The 17,497-nt window shown below is 43.6% G+C and overlaps 1 protein-coding gene across 4 annotated transcripts in view; it reads right to left on the bottom strand.

Annotated features, from left to right (window-relative positions):
• KCNIP2 (potassium voltage-gated channel interacting protein 2) overlaps positions 1–17,497 on the bottom strand; it is a 686,963-nt gene that overhangs the window by 75,305 nt on the left and 594,161 nt on the right. The window contains exon 1 of one of the 4 annotated variants that reach the window (XM_082269242.1): positions 14,305–14,427. The exons of the other annotated variants lie outside the window; for them this stretch is intronic. Coding sequence (XP_082125368.1) covers positions 14,305–14,389 — 85 coding nt within the window. The 5' untranslated portion in view covers positions 14,390–14,427. Of the gene's footprint in view, positions 1–14,304; positions 14,428–17,497 lie in introns of those variants that run through there. 4 annotated transcript variants of the gene reach the window in all.

Raw genomic sequence — 17,497 nt, 5'->3', positions numbered from 1 at the left:
ACTATCTCTATCGGTTATCTGTAGAGTACAGGACAACTATCTCTATCGGCTATCTGTAGAGTACAGGACAACTATTTCTATCGGCTATCTGTAGAGTACAGGACAACTATCTCTATCGGCTATCTGTAGAGTACAGGACAACTATCTCTATCGGCTATCTGTAGAGTACAGGACGACTATCTCTATCGGCTATCTGTAGAGTACAGGACAACTATCTCTATCGGCTATCTGTAAAGTACAGGACAACTATCTCTATCGGCTATCTGTAGAGTACAGGACAACTATCTCTATCGGCTATCTGTAGAGTACAGGACAACTATCTCTATCAGCTATCTGTAGAGTACAGGATAACTATCTCTATTGGCTATCTGTAGAGTACAGGACAACTATCTCTATCGGCTACAGGACAACTATCTCTATCGGCTATCTGTAGAGTACAGGACGACTATCTCTATCAGCTATCTGTAGAGTACAGGATGACTATCTCTATCGGCTATCTGTGGAGTACAGGACGACTATCTCTATCGGCTATCTGTAGACTACAGGACAACTATCTCTATCGGTTATCTGTAGAGTACAGGACAACTATCTCTATCGGCTATCTGTAGAGTACAGGACAACTATTTCTATCGGCTATCTGTAGAGTACAGGACAACTATCTCTATCGGCTATCTGTAGAGTACAGGACAACTATCTCTATCGGCTATCTGTAGAGTACAGGACAACTATCTCTATCGGCTATCTGTAGAGTACAGGACAATTATCTCTATCGGCTATCTGTAGAGTACAGGACAACTATCTCTATCGGCTATCTGTAGAGTACAGGACGACTATCTCTATGGGCTATCTGTAGAGTAATGGACGACTATCTCTATCGGCTATCTGTAGAGTAATGGACTACTATCTCTATCGGCTATCTGTAGAGTGCAGGACAACTATCTCTATTGGCTATCTGTAGAGTACAGGACGACTATCTCTATCGGCTATCTGTAGAGTACAGGACAACTATCTCTATCGGCTATCTGTAGAGTACAGGACAACTATCTCTATCGGCTATCTGTAGAGTACAGGACAACTATCTCTATCGGCTATCTGTAGAGTACAGGACGACTATCTCTATCGGCTATCTGTAGAGTACAGGACGACTATCTCTATCGGCTATCTGTAGAGTACAGGACGACTATCTCTATCGGCTATCTGTAGAGTACAGGACAACTATCTCTATCGGCTATCTGTAGAGTACAGGACGACTATCTCTATGGGCTATCTGTAGAGTAATGGACTACTATCTCTATCGGCTATCTGTAGAGTACAGGACAGCTATCTCTATCGGCTATCTGTAGAGTACAGGAAAACTCTCTCTATTGGCTATCTGTAGAGTACAGGACGATTATCTCTATCGGCTATCTGTAGAGTACAGGACAACTATCTCTATCGGCTATCTGTAGAGTAATGGACTGGAGTAATGGGGTTTACCCCATGTGGCTGTCCGTTACCTCGGGACCTTTGTCGCTGTCAATGGACATATGTTTCAACATCTAGTCATTGGTAAGCATTATGTGTTATATGCCTATGTATACATGTGAATCTTTTGGCTATTGCACTCATCTTATGTTTGCGGCTATTAATTCTAGCAATAGTTTGAGTTATTAATGCTGTTTATTCTTGCTTAGAACCATAAAACAAGTCACCATTACTACTGGTCCCTGAAGAAGCCCACGATTGTTGGCGAAACATGTAGGACCCTGGTGACCTCCAATATCATACTTCTGGTTCATATGTACTGTTTGTGTATATTTTATGTACTTTCTATGTTATGATGTATTTGTTGCATCATTTTTAACTATTATGTTATGTTAATTCCAATAAAGTTGATGTTTTATTACTTCTTGGTCCCTATTATCTATGATTTGCCTCCATATGCCAATGCCTATAAAGTCCTAAATACCTATACACCCTTCCTCACAGGTTGTGAGTTTACTGTTGGGTGTCGGCATCCCCATAATCCTATTTTTCTCAAACGTACTCTAGGGGTGGCAACGACAGGTGGCTTAAGGTGAGCCAGTGTTTGGCTTTATCTTTTCTTATCTCTATCGGCTAGCTGTAGAGTAATGGACGACTATCTCTATCGGCTATCTGTAAAGTGCAGGACGACTATCTCTATCGACTATCTGTAGAGTACAGGACAACTATCTCTATCGGCTATCTGTAGAGTACAGGACGACTATCTCTATCGACTATCTGTAGAGTACAGGACGACTATCTCTATTGGCTATCTATGGAGTACAGGACAACTATCTCTATTGGCTATCTGTAGAGTACAGGACGATTATCTCTATTGGCTATCTGTAGAGTACAGGACGACTATCTCTATCGGCTATCTGTAGAGTACAGGACAACTATCTCTATCAACTATCTGTAGAGTACAGGACGACTATCTCTATCGGCTATCTGTAGAGTACAGGACGACTATCTCTATCAACTATCTGTAGAGTACAGGACAACTATCTCTATCAACTATCTGTAGAGTACAGGACGACTATCTCTATCGACTATCTGTAGAGTACAGGACGACCATCTCTATTACATTGTATTTGGTTTAGTTACATTGTATGCAGATCAGAAGCATCATCTTGTTTTTAGAATGAATAATGGAATACTACGGCAGGTCGGTCCTGGTTTCCTGCACTAATCCTAGATGCATGCCCAACTGGTTGCTGAAACGTAACATTCAATGTAGTGGATGACCGCACTCCAGTAAAAGTAAACCTCATTTATTGACATAAATCTATAAAACAGATACAACAGGGAGGAAAATATTACTAACGCATTTACGCTGTGAGTCTACAATTTAACTCTTTTAATGTAAAAAGCATTAGACGTCTCTTTCTTCCTATTGTATCTGCTTTATAGAGTTATTTTAAAGGAGCAGGGGTGGCCTGTAAATTGGGGGCACAAGGGCGCCACCCCCCTAGCTATGCATCCGGCCCCCTAATCTACATGCAGGGGATCAGACGCATGGATTCCAATAGGGGATTTTTTTTTTTTTGAAGCACGTGATTAGAGCCAGAGGCTCTAATTGGCTTCAAACAAGGGTGGGCTCGGGGCGCAGAGCACTGCGCCCTGAGCCCACCCAGTTGTGTGACAACAGCGAATGAATATACACTATTGTCACACTGACTCTCCTCCCAGCCAATCAGGAAGAGGGTTGTGAGATCCCTTTCCCAATTGGCCAAAAGGAGAAGCGATTTTACTGGCTAGTGGCCAGGAAGAGGCAGAAGAGACGTGGCTGGAAGAGAAGGACAGCGACTCCCCGGCTCGGACAGGAGGAGGTAAGGAGGCAGACAGTTGGGGGGGAGGAACGTGTCGCCCGCCGACCGACTGACCGATCGGGTGGGGGGTTGGGGGTTTGCGCATTGGTTTGCCGCCCCCCCCCCCCAAATTACTGAGCACCAGCCGCCACTGTAAAGGTGGTTTATTTTTCCTGGAGTGCGGTCACCCACTACACCGAATACTGTTATCAATATCTTTGATTTGTACCTAAAGCGCACTTTCACCCTAAACTAAAGCTGGGTGCACATGGTCAGTCTTTTTTAGCAAGTGGACTGAAGGAAAGAAAATCAAGACAGACAAGGTGGGTGGAGGAATCTGTCAGGACCTTGTATTCCGACTCCGGGACTCTCCAGTGTCAGAATACACTGATCAGCGCTGCAGCTGATTGGCTGCAAGCTGCTGATTGAAGAAATATTTCCTGCGGGTCTAATTGACTTATGTTTAATTGTCTAATGATCAGCTTCTGTCTAACAGGAAGGGCTGAACGCAGGTCAGAATTCAGCGGGTCGCTGCTGTACCGGCTAAATGTACCCGGCTTTAGTTTCAAATTGCCCTGCCCCCCCCCCCCTTCTCACAATTGGTTATCATTTTTTTTTATTTATTATTTTTTATTTATACTATAATATACCATACTATACTATAATATACCATACTGTACTATACCATACCATACTGTACTATACCATACCATACTATACCATACCATACCATTTCATACCATACTATACTATACCATACTATACCATAATATTCTACACTATAATATACCATATTATACCATATTATACCATACCATACTATAATATTCTACATTATAATATACCATACCATACTATACTATAATATACCATACCATACTATACTATACTGTATCATACCATACAATACTATACCATACCATACTATACTTTACCATACCATACCATACCATACCATACTATACTATACCATTATATACTATACTATACTATACCATACCATACCATACCATACTATACTATACCATTATATACTATACTATACCATACCATACCATTATATACTATACTATACCATACTATACTATAATATACCATACCATACTATACTATACTGTATCATACCATACAATACTATACGATACCATACTATACTTTACCATACCATACCATACTATACTATACCATTATATACTATACTATACCATACCATACCATACCATTATATACTATACTATACCATACTATACTATACTATACTATACCATACCATACCATACAATACTATACCATACCATACCATACCATACCATACCATACCATACCATACTATACTATACCATACCATACTATACTATACTATACTATACCATACTATACTATACCATACTATACTATAATATACCATACCATACCATTCCATACCATACTATACTATAATATACCATACTATACTATACTATACTATACTATACTATACTATACTATACTATAGTATACCATACTATACTATACTATACCATACCATACTATACCATACCATACCATACTATACCATACCTATATATACCATACCATACTATACCATACCATACCATACCATACTATACCATACCATACTATACCATACCATACCATACCATACCATACTATACCATACCATACCATACCATACCATACCATACTATACCATAATATACCATACCATACCATACCATACCATACCATACCATACCATACCATACTATAGCATACCATACTATACTATAATATACCATACAATACTATACCATACCATACCATACCATACCATACAATACTATACTATACTATACCATACTATACTATAGTATACCATACTATACTATACTATACTATACCATACTATACCATACTATAGCATACCATACTATAGCATACCATACTATACTATACTATACCATACTATACCATACCATACCATACCATACAATACCATACTATACCATACCATACTATACTATACTATACCATACTATACTATACCATACCATACCATATACCATACCATACCATACCATACTATACCATACCATACCATACAATAGCATACCATACTATACCATACTATACCATACTATACCATACCATACCATACTATACCATACCATACCATACCATACCATACCATACCATACTATACTATACTATACTATACTATACTATACTATACTCAGATAGTAAGAATTAGAGGAAAACACCATAAAGCTGGGAGGTATAATGAGATGTGGTAGGAGAAAACCGTATTAAATTCCCGGGACAGTCAAGTATGGAAAGACAAATATAAAACACACAGATCCCCACACAGGACACAGAAGATTGGATGACGATTGGACAGACTGTATACACATTAATAAATTGCATGTTGTCAATCATATACATCAGATTCCTCATAATACAGACATTTCACCATGACACCAATATATTATACAGAATACATTTCAGGAGCACACATTATGGTGAATATGGCAGCTGCATGCAGGGAAAAGAAGCAATGCGGAGAATTTGCTGTCCTGGCTTTTGTACATTTCAATAGGCAATTTGCATATCGCGCTTTTAGTGCATTTCCAATGTGTTGTATTAAAATATAAAAATGGAGTTGGATCTCATACTACGCACTCCGTGTGGCATTTTTGGTACGCTATCATTGATTAAAACGAAAGGCGTTGCCAATCGCTGCAGCACAAGCTGATCATCGGGTCCCGGCCAGGCGGCCAATGATTTATGGCCAGGACCTGCTGATTGGCTGCGCAAAAGACAAAAGAGAGCCCTGTGTCGGTAAACTGTATCCCTGCGTAGCAGGTAATAAAAACCGGCACATTGCTTAATAAAATCAGTGCACATTACACATTGTTAGGCACGCAGGTAACCCCTTGATCACCCCTAGATGTTAACCCTTTCCCGGCCAGTGTCCTTAGTACAATGACAGTGTAAAATATTAGCAATGATCACTGTATTAGTGTCACTGGTGATGTCACTGGCAGTTAGTGTCAGATTGTTCCCCACACTATCAGCGCCGGGACAAGGTCATCTAGAGTCCAGGGCATACATGCCAAGATGCCCCCGCCAGATGTATGATTATATGTCAGCAAAAATCCCCCCCCCAAAGGAAAATCAAGCACTAACCTACATACTCCCCCTAAGCATAAATACCCCCTTCCTCCCAGCACAAATCCACCCCCCTGCTATAATCCCCCCTCCTGGCACAAATCCCCACGCTTGCTCCCCCCCATCTCAAATCCTCTCTCTCCCAAAATGCCCCCAGCACAAATCCTCTACCCCTTAAATTTCCCCTCTGAGCACGTATCCTCTCCCCTCCCCCCCTTCTATCACAAATACTCCCAATTATTTCTACTAGCATAGATCCCCCTCCCAAAAAAAAAAAAATAGATCTCAGCACAATTACCCCCACCACTAAATCCCCCCTCCTAGCACAAATACTCTTCACCCATCCAAACACAAATTCCCCAAATCACCACTCCCAGCTCACCTCCCTAAATGTACCCTCCTAGAACAATTCTGATCCCCTGCCACCCTTCCCAAAATTCCTTCTCCCAATACAAATTCCATCCCCCCCAATCTCCTCATGGTGTCCCCCCCCCTCAACCTTACATAATACCACAGTTACCAGGGCAGCTGTCCCTCCTGCCCACCCCTTGTCCCGGACCTGCACACTATCACAGTCCCAGTATAAGTCACTGATCACCGTCATTACTAGTATAAAAAATAAATAAATAAAACTTCCAGTATATATAATAATCCAGTATATATACCATCATTTGTAGACATTATAACATTCACACAAACCAATCAATATACACTTATTGGGATTGTTTTCCTACCAAACAGGTAGCAGAATACATTTTGTTTTACATTTATGAACAATTTAATTTATTATTTTTATGTTTTATTGGGTATGTTTTATATGAGAAAGCAGAAAATCCTGTATTTTTTTAACATTTTAGGACTTTTTTTGTTTAAATAATAAAAAATGCAGAGGTGATCAAATACTACCAAAAGAAATCTAAAGAGTACCCCTGAAGAAGTATCACACTTCGAAACGCGTTGGGTTTCCTGCTATCACAGTACTCACGTTACCTGCATATTTTGTATTTCCATTATTGCTTGCTCTGTTTTTTTAACCTTATTATTATATCTTGTTTCAATAAAATTATTATTTTGTATTATATTATTGCATATTTATTGGAGTGCCTGTAAAGTCCCACTATAGGGGAACCCCCTTTTTTCTGTATTTCCCACCAAAAGAAAGCTCTATTTGTGGGGAAGAAAATTATATAAATTTAATTTGGGTACAGTGTTGCATGACCGTGCAATTACCGTTAGGCAGGGTTCACACTAGTGCGGGAAACCTGCATCCAATTCGCATGACAGGAGATGTGACCGGCTTTTAATGGAGTCGGTTCACACATCTCTGTGGCGGCTGCGGAGCCGATTGCACAGGGGTCCTGTGCGTCTTTGGCTCCATTTCAGCTCTGAATTCAGGAAAAAAAATTGGGCCTTATTCATCCCTGAAACGGAGAACAGGAACACACTGGACCGCCTGCGGTGAGCCACATCTGATTCAAATGTGAACCCAGCCTTAAAGTAGCGCAGTGCTGAATAGCAGAAAATAGCCTGGTCATGAAGGGGGTAAAATCTTCCAGAGGTTAAGTTGTTTAAGGATAATGGCACGCAAATGCATGCCGCACCTTGTGCTTCGATTGCTACGAGATTTGGAATCGCGGACAGAGTCGCTACAATTCTACCTACGATTCCAAAACGCAAAGAAAAAAGATGATAGGTAACTGATACACCGCCCATATACCGGAGGAGACAATATATTAACCACTTTCGGACCGCCCACCGCAGAAATACTGCGGCAGGCTGGTCCTCCTTCGCGAACCGCCATAGGTATACGTCGGTCACGCACCTGCAGCTAAGGGGCTCCCGCCCCCACTTTGCAGCGGGGACTCCAATGCAAGGGACAGGCGCCTCCGATTACCGCCTGACACCCGCGATCGCTCCCCGCTGAGGGAGAAGAACGGTCAGCTGTTGTAAATACATCTGACCGCTCTTCTCTCTGAAATGATCATAGAGTGCCTGTGATCCTTCTATATAGGAACACAGGTCTCTATGGTCATTTCACAAGCTCCACCCCCATACAGTTAGAATCACTCCCCTAGGTACACATTTAACCCTTTGATCGCCCCTGGGTTAACCCCTTCCCTGCCAGTGTCATTAGTAGTGACAGTGCATATTTTTAGCACTGATTAGTGTAGTAATGCAACTGGTCCCCCCAAAAGTGTCAAAAATGTCAGTTAGGGGTCCGATCTGTAAGCCGCAATGTCGCAGTCCCGCTAAAAATTACAGATCGCTGCCATTACTAGTAAAAAAAACAATAAAAATGACATAAATCTTTCAAATACCACCAAAAGAAAGCTCTATTTGTGGGAAAAAAGGACATCAATTTTTTTCGGGTACAGCGTCGCACGACCGCACAATTGTACATTAAAGTAACGCAGTGCCGAATCGCAAGAAATGGCCTGGTCATTAAGGGGACAAATCCTTTCCGGTCCAGAAGTGGTTAAAGTAGCGCAGTGCTGAATAGCAAAAAATAGCCTGGTCATGAAGGGAGTAAAATCTTCCAGAGGTCAAATTGTTTAAGGATAATGGCACGCAACCGCGCGCCACACATTGTGCTGCGACTGCTACGGGATTTGGAATCGCGGACAGAGTCGCCACAATTCCACCTACGATTCCAAAAGGCAAAGAAGAAAAAGATGGTAGGTGACTGATACACCGCTCATATACCGGAGGATACAAAATATTCATCTTATTTATTTCAGTGGAGATAAAAACAATGAAACAATGTTTCTCTTTCATATTATTTATAAATGAAATGGCACAAAACTACTGGCTGCTTTTATAGTGAAGTCCCCGTTCACATCTGAGTGACGCTCCTGCGCCACCTTGTAGCGGCACCATTCATTTGTAATAAAAAAAAAAAACAGAAAAAACACTGCGCTAGAGTAAAAAGGAGCTGCCAGCACTAAGAGTAAAGATACGTACTCCAAATCAGTATACAGAAAATAAAGTGCATAAACCAAAAAAAAAACACATAAAAGGTCTCAAGAAAGGCGAACTTTTCCACAATAAGAGAACCAGCACAAAGATACATAGAATGGATTAAAGCTCAAAACCCAAAAATACATAGAATGGATTAAAGCTCAAAAAACCCTAAAATAGGGTTTTGAGCTTTAATCCATTCTATGTATTTTTGTGCTAGAAAATAAAGTGCTGCTCTAAAGTCAATTTGAATAAAATCATAAAATTCATAAATATGCATGAAAAATACATATGAATCAATAAAGAGGAGAAGCAAAGTCCATGGGGAAGAAAGACTGCAGAGTCTTAAATCATTGATCCATGTGAAGAAAGCCAACGCCACCGATGGAGAGGGTGATGAATATTATAGATAAGGGGTGACCAAAACGTTCCTACTTCACACCCAAAGTGAGTTTCAAAATCTGCTTACCAGAATAGCAGTGGCGGCCCGTCCATTTGGGGCACAGGGGCGCCACCCCCATATCCATGCGTCCGGCCCCCTAATCTACATGCAGGGCGCCGGACGCATGGATTCCAATGGGTTTTTTTTTTTTTAAGCACGTGATTAGAGCCAGAGGCTCTAATAGGCTTCAAAAAAGGGTGGGCTCGGGGCGCAGAGCACTTCACCATGAGCCCACCCAGTTGTGTGACAATAGCGAATGAATATTCGCTATTATCACACTGATTCTCCTCCCAGCCAATCAGGAAGTGGAGACCCGTTTCCTGATTGGCCGAAAGGAGAAGCCATGCTATTGGCCAAGGAAGAGGAGGGAGCCGCCGCTGCCGGGAGAAGCCGCCGCCGCTGGCTGCCCTCCACGTCAGTCCAGGGTGAGTGAGCCGGTGACGGGGGGGGGGGGTGGTTATATGGTGTGCGGGCTGGAGCTAGTGTGGTCCAGGGGGGGTATGGTGCAGTCCGTCTGCCGCCCCCCGACCCATGGAGCACCAGCCGCCACTGAGATTGACCACTAGACCATAGGTGCTCTAATCAGCCGCAGGGAAGTAGGTCTTCCTCAAACCATGTTCCATAGAACAGCTCGGAAGACTCGATCCATTCTCAAAAACAAAAATCAAAAAGCGCTACCATAGTGCAGCAATCCAATAACGCTTTATTAATAAAATCAATAATTGCACTTACAAAGTCTAATAATGCATGTCCTCATAAAAGACATAAACGGACATCTGAAGTCTGCGGCGTTCCTGCAAGCTTCCCTCCGTGCTCCAGGCTCAAACAACAGATCCGACCAATAAGAGAGTGTGTGCGTGATGACCTATCGTCTATAGGTCTAGACGGCACATCATCAGACGATAGACCTATCTTCAGACGATGTTATCTATGATGAAACGCGTAGGGTGGGACCTGCAAAGGTGACGTCATCACGCTATTGCTCTCTGATTGGTCGGTTCCGTTGTTTTTGAACGTGGCATGGTGCAATGTGATATCACCCAAGTTTCTCTCCCTCAAGTGTGAGCTGAGGCTATTCGCGATTTCACTTCTATGCGTGCTTGTCACCCGAAAAGAAGCTCCTGTTCCATTTTGGTCCCCAAGCTCAGCGGATTTTTAAACGAGCGTTTTGCAACCGAGGCATGCATTTTTTTGGTCGTTTCAATGCGGCGCATTTTTGACAGCCCATTAATTTCAATAGACTGCACAGAAAGGTGCAAAAAGTAGTGCAGGCATTATTTTTTAACCATTTGCTGACCACCTGCCGCAGATATACTGTATGGTGGTTTTCGGGAGCACTCCTGGGAGCGCGTGCCCCCGCCCCCATTAGAAAGCGGGGAAACCGATCCATGGGGCTGGTGGCCGCGATTGACTTCGGGCACCCGCGACCGCTCCCCGGGGAGGGAGAACGACGGTCTGCTGTTGTAAACACAGCAGACCGTTGTTCTTTTTGGAATGAACAAAGAGCACCTGTGATCCTCCTATTTAGTATCACAGGTCTCTGTGTTGATTCCAATTGTCCGTTAAAATAACGCAGTGCCGAATCACAAAAAATAGCCTGGTCATTAAGGGGGCAAATCCTTCCAGTATTTAGGTGGTTAAAATGCACCACACCAAACTGCATGGTACTGTGGCACCATGTGTTTTGGTGGCCACGAATACACACGTTTGCTACATTAAAAAGTAATGGCATTTGCGCATGTCTGCAGAAGGCAACGCGTTTCCGTGCGCTGCGGGGAAATATGCACTTTCGCGAGCATTCCCGCACCGCAGCAAAGAAACAAAGAGATATTGCCGAGTGTTTTGATGAGGAGTAATGCATAGCAGCCAATAAGATTAACCCAATTAGCCAATAAGGAGTAACCCCGTAGCAGCCAATAAGTTTTCAGCTTACAAATTCGGCTCATGTAGGTGATTCTTTCTGATCTCTTCCTGTAGGTTTTTGAATATCCTCATTGCTTTTGTTCTACCGTCTCGAATACGGGTATAGGATTGTGGAGGAGGACCCGTATATTGTACGGGTACAACTGCGGGTATAGGATTGTGGAGGAGGACCCGTATATTGTACGGGTACAACTGCGGGTATAGGATTATGGAGGAGGACCCGTATATTGTACAGGTACAACTGCGGGTATAGGATTGTGGAGGAGGACCCGTATATTGTACGGGTACAACTGCGGGTATAGGATTGTGGAGGAGGACCTGTATATTGTACATGTACAACTGCGGGTATAGGATTTTGGAGGAGGACCCCTATATTGTACGTGTACAACTGCGGGTATAGGATTGTGGAGGAGGACCCGTATATTGTATGGGTACAACTGCGGGTATAGGATTGTGGAGGAGGACCCCGATATTGTACGGGTACAACTGCGGGTATAGGATTGTGGAGGAGGACCCGTAATTGTATGGGTACAACTGCGGGTATAGGATTGTGGAGGAGGACCCGTATATTGTACGGGTACAACTGTGGGTATAGGATTGTGGAGGAGGACCCGTATATTGTACGGGTACAACTGTGGGTATAGGATTGTGGAGGAGGACCCGTATATTGTACGGGTACAACTGTGGGTATAGGATTGTGGAGGAGGACCCGTATATTGTACGGGTACAACTGCGGGTATAGGATTGTGGAGGAGGACCCGTATATTGTATGGGTACAACTGCGGGTATAGGATTGTGGAGGAGGACCCGTATATTGTACGGGTACAACTGTGGGTATAGGATTGTGGAGGAGGACCCGTATATTGTACGGGTACAACTGCGGGTATAGGATTGTGGAGGAGGACCCGTATATTGTACGGGTACAACTGCGGGTATAGGATTGTGGAGGAGGACCCGTATATTGTATGGGTACAACTGCGGGTATAGGATTGTGGAGGAGGACCCGTATATTGTACGGGTACAACTGCGGGTATAGGATTGTGGAAGAGGACCCGTATATTGTACTGGTACAACTGCGGGTATAGGATTGTGGAGGAGCACCCGTATATTGTACGGGTACAACTGCGGGTATAGGATTGTGGAGGAGGACCCGTATATTGTATGGGTACAACTGCGGGTATAGGATTGTGGAGGAGGACCCGTATATTGTACGGGTACAACTGCGGGTATAGAATTGTGGAGGAGGACCCGTATATTGTATGGGTACAACTACGGGTATAGGATTGTGGAGGAGGACCCGTATATTGTACGGGTACAACTACGGGTATAGGATTGTGGAGGAGGACCCGTATATTGTATGGGTACAACTACGGGTATAGGATTGTGGAGGAGGACCCGTATATTGTACGGGTACAACTGCGGATATAGGATTGTGGAGGAGGACCCGTATATTGTATGGGTACTAATGCGGGTATAGGATTGTGGAGGAGGACCCGTATATTGTACGGGTACTAATGCGGGTATAGGATTGTGGAGGAGGACCCGTATATTGTACGGGTACAACTGTGGGTATAGGATTGTGGAGGAGGACCCGTATATTGTATGGGTACAACTGCGGGTATAGGATTGTGGAAGAGGACCCGTATATTGTACGGGTACAACTGCGGGTATAGGATTGTGGAGGAGGACCCGTATATTGTATGGGTACAACTGCGGGTATAGGATTGTGGAGGAGGACCCGTATATTGTAGGGGTACAACTGCGGGTATAGGATTTTGTATATAGGATTGTATGGTTGGGTTTTCTTTTCTGTTTTTTTGTTTTTTATGGGTATGGGTTGAGCCAGATGGACTTGTGTCTTTTTTCAACCTGACTAACTATGTAACTATGAATATGTACCAAAAATATATACAGTATATATATATACAATATATATCTCTCCTCACCCAACCTGTTCAAGAATCCACAATCTGCTCAGTCTCATATCACCAGATTGTTAAGCAAAATATTCTCAGAATATAAAACAAACAAAAACAAATCCAACCAATAATAAAAAAAAGAAACATTGTAACAAACAAAACCCAGCAACATGTAACAAAAGACACTTTGGGAAATCGAGGATACAATGTATATAAAAAAAAGAAACATCGTAACAACCAAAACCCGGCAACCTGTAACAAAAGACACTTTGGGAAAATCGAGGATACAATGTATAATAAAAAAAAGAAACATCGTAACAACCAAAACCCGGCAACATGTAACAAAACACACTTTGGAAAATCGAGGATACAATGTATATAAAAAAAAAAGAAACATCGTAACAACCAAAACCTAGCAACCTGTAACAATGTTCACTTTGGGAAATCGAGGATACAATGTATATAAAAAAAAAGAAACATCGTAACAACCATAACCTAGCAACCTGTAACAATGTTCACTTTGGGAAATCGAGGATACAATGTATAAAAACAAGAGCTCCAATGATACGGAGCTATAAAGGAAGAAAACGACCCCAAAACTCACGTCTTGTTCTCCTCCTAATTGTTCTAGGAATGAGGTCCCTGACGGACTTTAGCATACATCCGGCTGTCTGTGGGATAAACGCCATCTTCCACGTGGAATGCCCCCGAATTCCCGGTTTCTGGTTAAATTAAAAAGCTTTTTGCGAGTTGTCGTGCAGCGAGTGGTTTTTCGGAGATGACCGGGCTGGTGCTGTGACGGTAACTAAGGGGTGGCTTTTGTCTTTTAATTCAGCAATCCGGCGAATCCTGCAGTCTAGTCACACTACAGACTGCAGAAGTCTGCGGCTGGAGCGGAGAGGTAGAGGAACAACATTGGTTTTTTTATCACTGCAGATGTGTTTTAGACGCAGAGACCTCCAACTGGAAATGAAGCATGTCAAGGCCGTGTTATGCCGTTTATCATCGGAAGAGACGAGGGGGGAAGACCGTTTCCCTATCCCCCGCAGGGCAAAATTAACTTTCTGCATGTGCGGGTTATAAGGATTAGAAAATGTAGCAAACGTTACCCCCCGCGCTATGGGGGTATATCTTTTATATCAAAATAAGACTGTTGCTGCTGCTCATCACAAAGTGAATCAAATCAAACAAACCATATACCACAGCGCAAAAACAGTGTACATAGTTACATGGTTACATAGTTAGTCAGGTTGAAAAAAGACACAAGTCCATCTGGCTCAACCAATAAAAAACAAAAAAAACATGTACATGTTATACTAAAACTGTATATATACAGTGTAAGAAAGCTAAGCTTCTTTTAGATGGGTCACTCTAAGGCTACGTTCACACGTCGGCGTAGCGGATCAAAGGCAGAATCACCGCGATTCTGCCCACGATCCAGAATCATTGCAAATCGCGGGATGCCTGTGCGATGCCGGTGATTTGCAATGGCACCCCAAATGCTGTTCGATATTGCCGCGATTTCCGCCTGCCGAATCGCGGTAACATTGCACAAACAGAATCGCGGGATGCATGACGCCCAAAAGAAGCTCTTGTACCTTTTTTTGGCCGTCACGCGTCCCGCGATTCTGTTTCCGCAATGTTACCGCGATTCGGCAGGCGGAAATCGCGGCAAAATCACACAGCGTTTGGGGTAAGCCATTGCAAATCACAGGCATCGCACAGGCGTCCCGCGATTTGCAATGATTCTGGATCGTGGGCAGAATCGCAGTGATTCTGCCTGTGATCCGCTACACCCACATGTGAACGTAGCCTAATACAATCTATTTATTCATTTTTCTTGTCACATTGTTTATACATTTTTTATCCTGTGCACAATTGCATTGTTGTTATTTGCACTGTTTTTTTTAATCACATTTGTATATATACAGTATCTCACAAAAATGAGTACACCCCTCACATTTGTGTAAATATATTATTCTATCTTTTCATGTGACAACACTGAAGAAATGACACTTTGCTACAATGTAAAGTAGTGAGTGTACAGCTTGTATAAAAGTTTAAATTTGCTGTTCCCTCAAAATAACTCAACACACAGCCATTAATGTCTAAACCGCTGGCAACAAAAGTGAGTACACCCCTAAGTGACAATGTCCAAATTGGGCCCATTTAGCCATTTTCCTTCCCCGGTGTCATGTGACTTGTTAGTGTTACAAGGTCTCAGCTGTTAATGGGGAGGAACTTGGGGTGGAACTTCCGCTCATTAGCTTCCTCCCTCCCTCTGGTGCCACATTTGGCACCTTTCAGGGGGGGGGGGGGGGTACGGGTACCTGTTTTTGAAAGGTACCCTTCTCCACTTTCGGGAGACGGCATCGCAGTGCCATCCCTTGGAGGTTTGGCCCCCTCCTCCTTCCCGCACCACCAAGCCAATCCGATTGTGCCGTGTGCTTCGCGCATGCGCATTAGGGACCCACCTGTGAAGCCGCAAGGCTTCGCTGCCGGGTTCCCTTACCGGCAATGGCGGCAGCAGCACCCGACAGCCAATGCAAACATCGGCTGCGGTGCCGACATCACTGGACTCCGTGACAGGTAAGTGTCCTAGTATTAAAAGGACGGCAGTGTGAACTGCCTACGAGTCGGGTGGATTTGCAGGGCTCCCGCATCGCGTATGTTTGAACCAGCACTTAAAGTTAGCAGCTACACTTTTGTAGCTGCTGACTTTTAATAAACACAAAAAACAGTGGAACTCAGCTTTAAGTCCTGTAAATTGGGAGGCGGGGCCTCCATGGATTGGACTTGTTTTTCCAGCACATTCCACAGATGTTGGATCTTGGCCTGAGATTTAGAGAATTTGGAGGCCATCAAAATCTCAAACTTGTTGTGTTCCTCAAACCATTCTTGCCTTCATCAGGCCAGGCCACCTTCTCCCATTGCTCCGTGGTCCAGTTCTGATGCTCACATGCCCCTAATAGGGGCTCTTGGCTGTGGACATGGGTCAGCGTGGACACCCAGACCAGTCTGCGGCCCCATACACAACAAACTGCGATGCTCTGTGTCTTCTGACACCTTTTTATCAGAACCAGCAATTAATATTTTTCAAATTTTTCTGAATTAATGAGTAGTCATACTCATTAACATGGAAGGTGGGGGGAGGGGTGCAGCAGGCATCTGGGTGCCCCCTTGTTAAGCCCTTGGTGCTGGCTGCACGCGACCTCTTGGCGGGTGAACCTTGGAGCCGAGTGGCCACATATTTGCGTTCATTAGTGCAAATGCAGCTACCCTGAGAGCGCGTGCCCTGCATGCTCCTGGCACAGTTACCGGCTGCTTGAGATCGGGAGTTTTTTTAAACATGTGACCGCTGTGACAGCCAATCACGGCGTTCACATGATCATAAACCCCGCCCCCCACCTCCCGGCATCCTAAATCCCTAAAGCGCCAGTGCCAAGTGGTTAAATGGTCTTCCAGGTTCCAATAAGTCAACCCCCCCTACCCCCACAACCACCAGGCCAGGGTTGTGGGGAAAAAGCCCTTGCCCTTATCAACATGGGGGCAAGGTGCTTTAGGGGGGTAGCCCCCCTTTCCCCAAAGCACCCCCAATTGTTGCCCTCCCCCCTTTCCTGGCCTGCTGGGCTGCATGCTCGGATAAGGGTCTGGTATAGTATGTCGGTTTGTGGTGCCTCAAGTCAGGTGTGGGATTTTAAGGGCAGGAGTAAACAGGTACACAAAGGTAGTACAATTTTAAATAAAATTTATTTCATGTTAAAGTTATATACATAATGCAGGTGAGTTAATGGGTA

This window comes from Pelophylax lessonae (genome assembly GCF_965119305.1).
Source record: "Pelophylax lessonae genome assembly, chromosome: 9".
In the NCBI taxonomy this organism is placed as follows: domain Eukaryota; kingdom Metazoa; phylum Chordata; class Amphibia; order Anura; family Ranidae; genus Pelophylax; species Pelophylax lessonae.
Note: the sequence above shows the minus strand (reverse complement) of the source record. Positions and strands in the feature narration are given on the sequence as shown.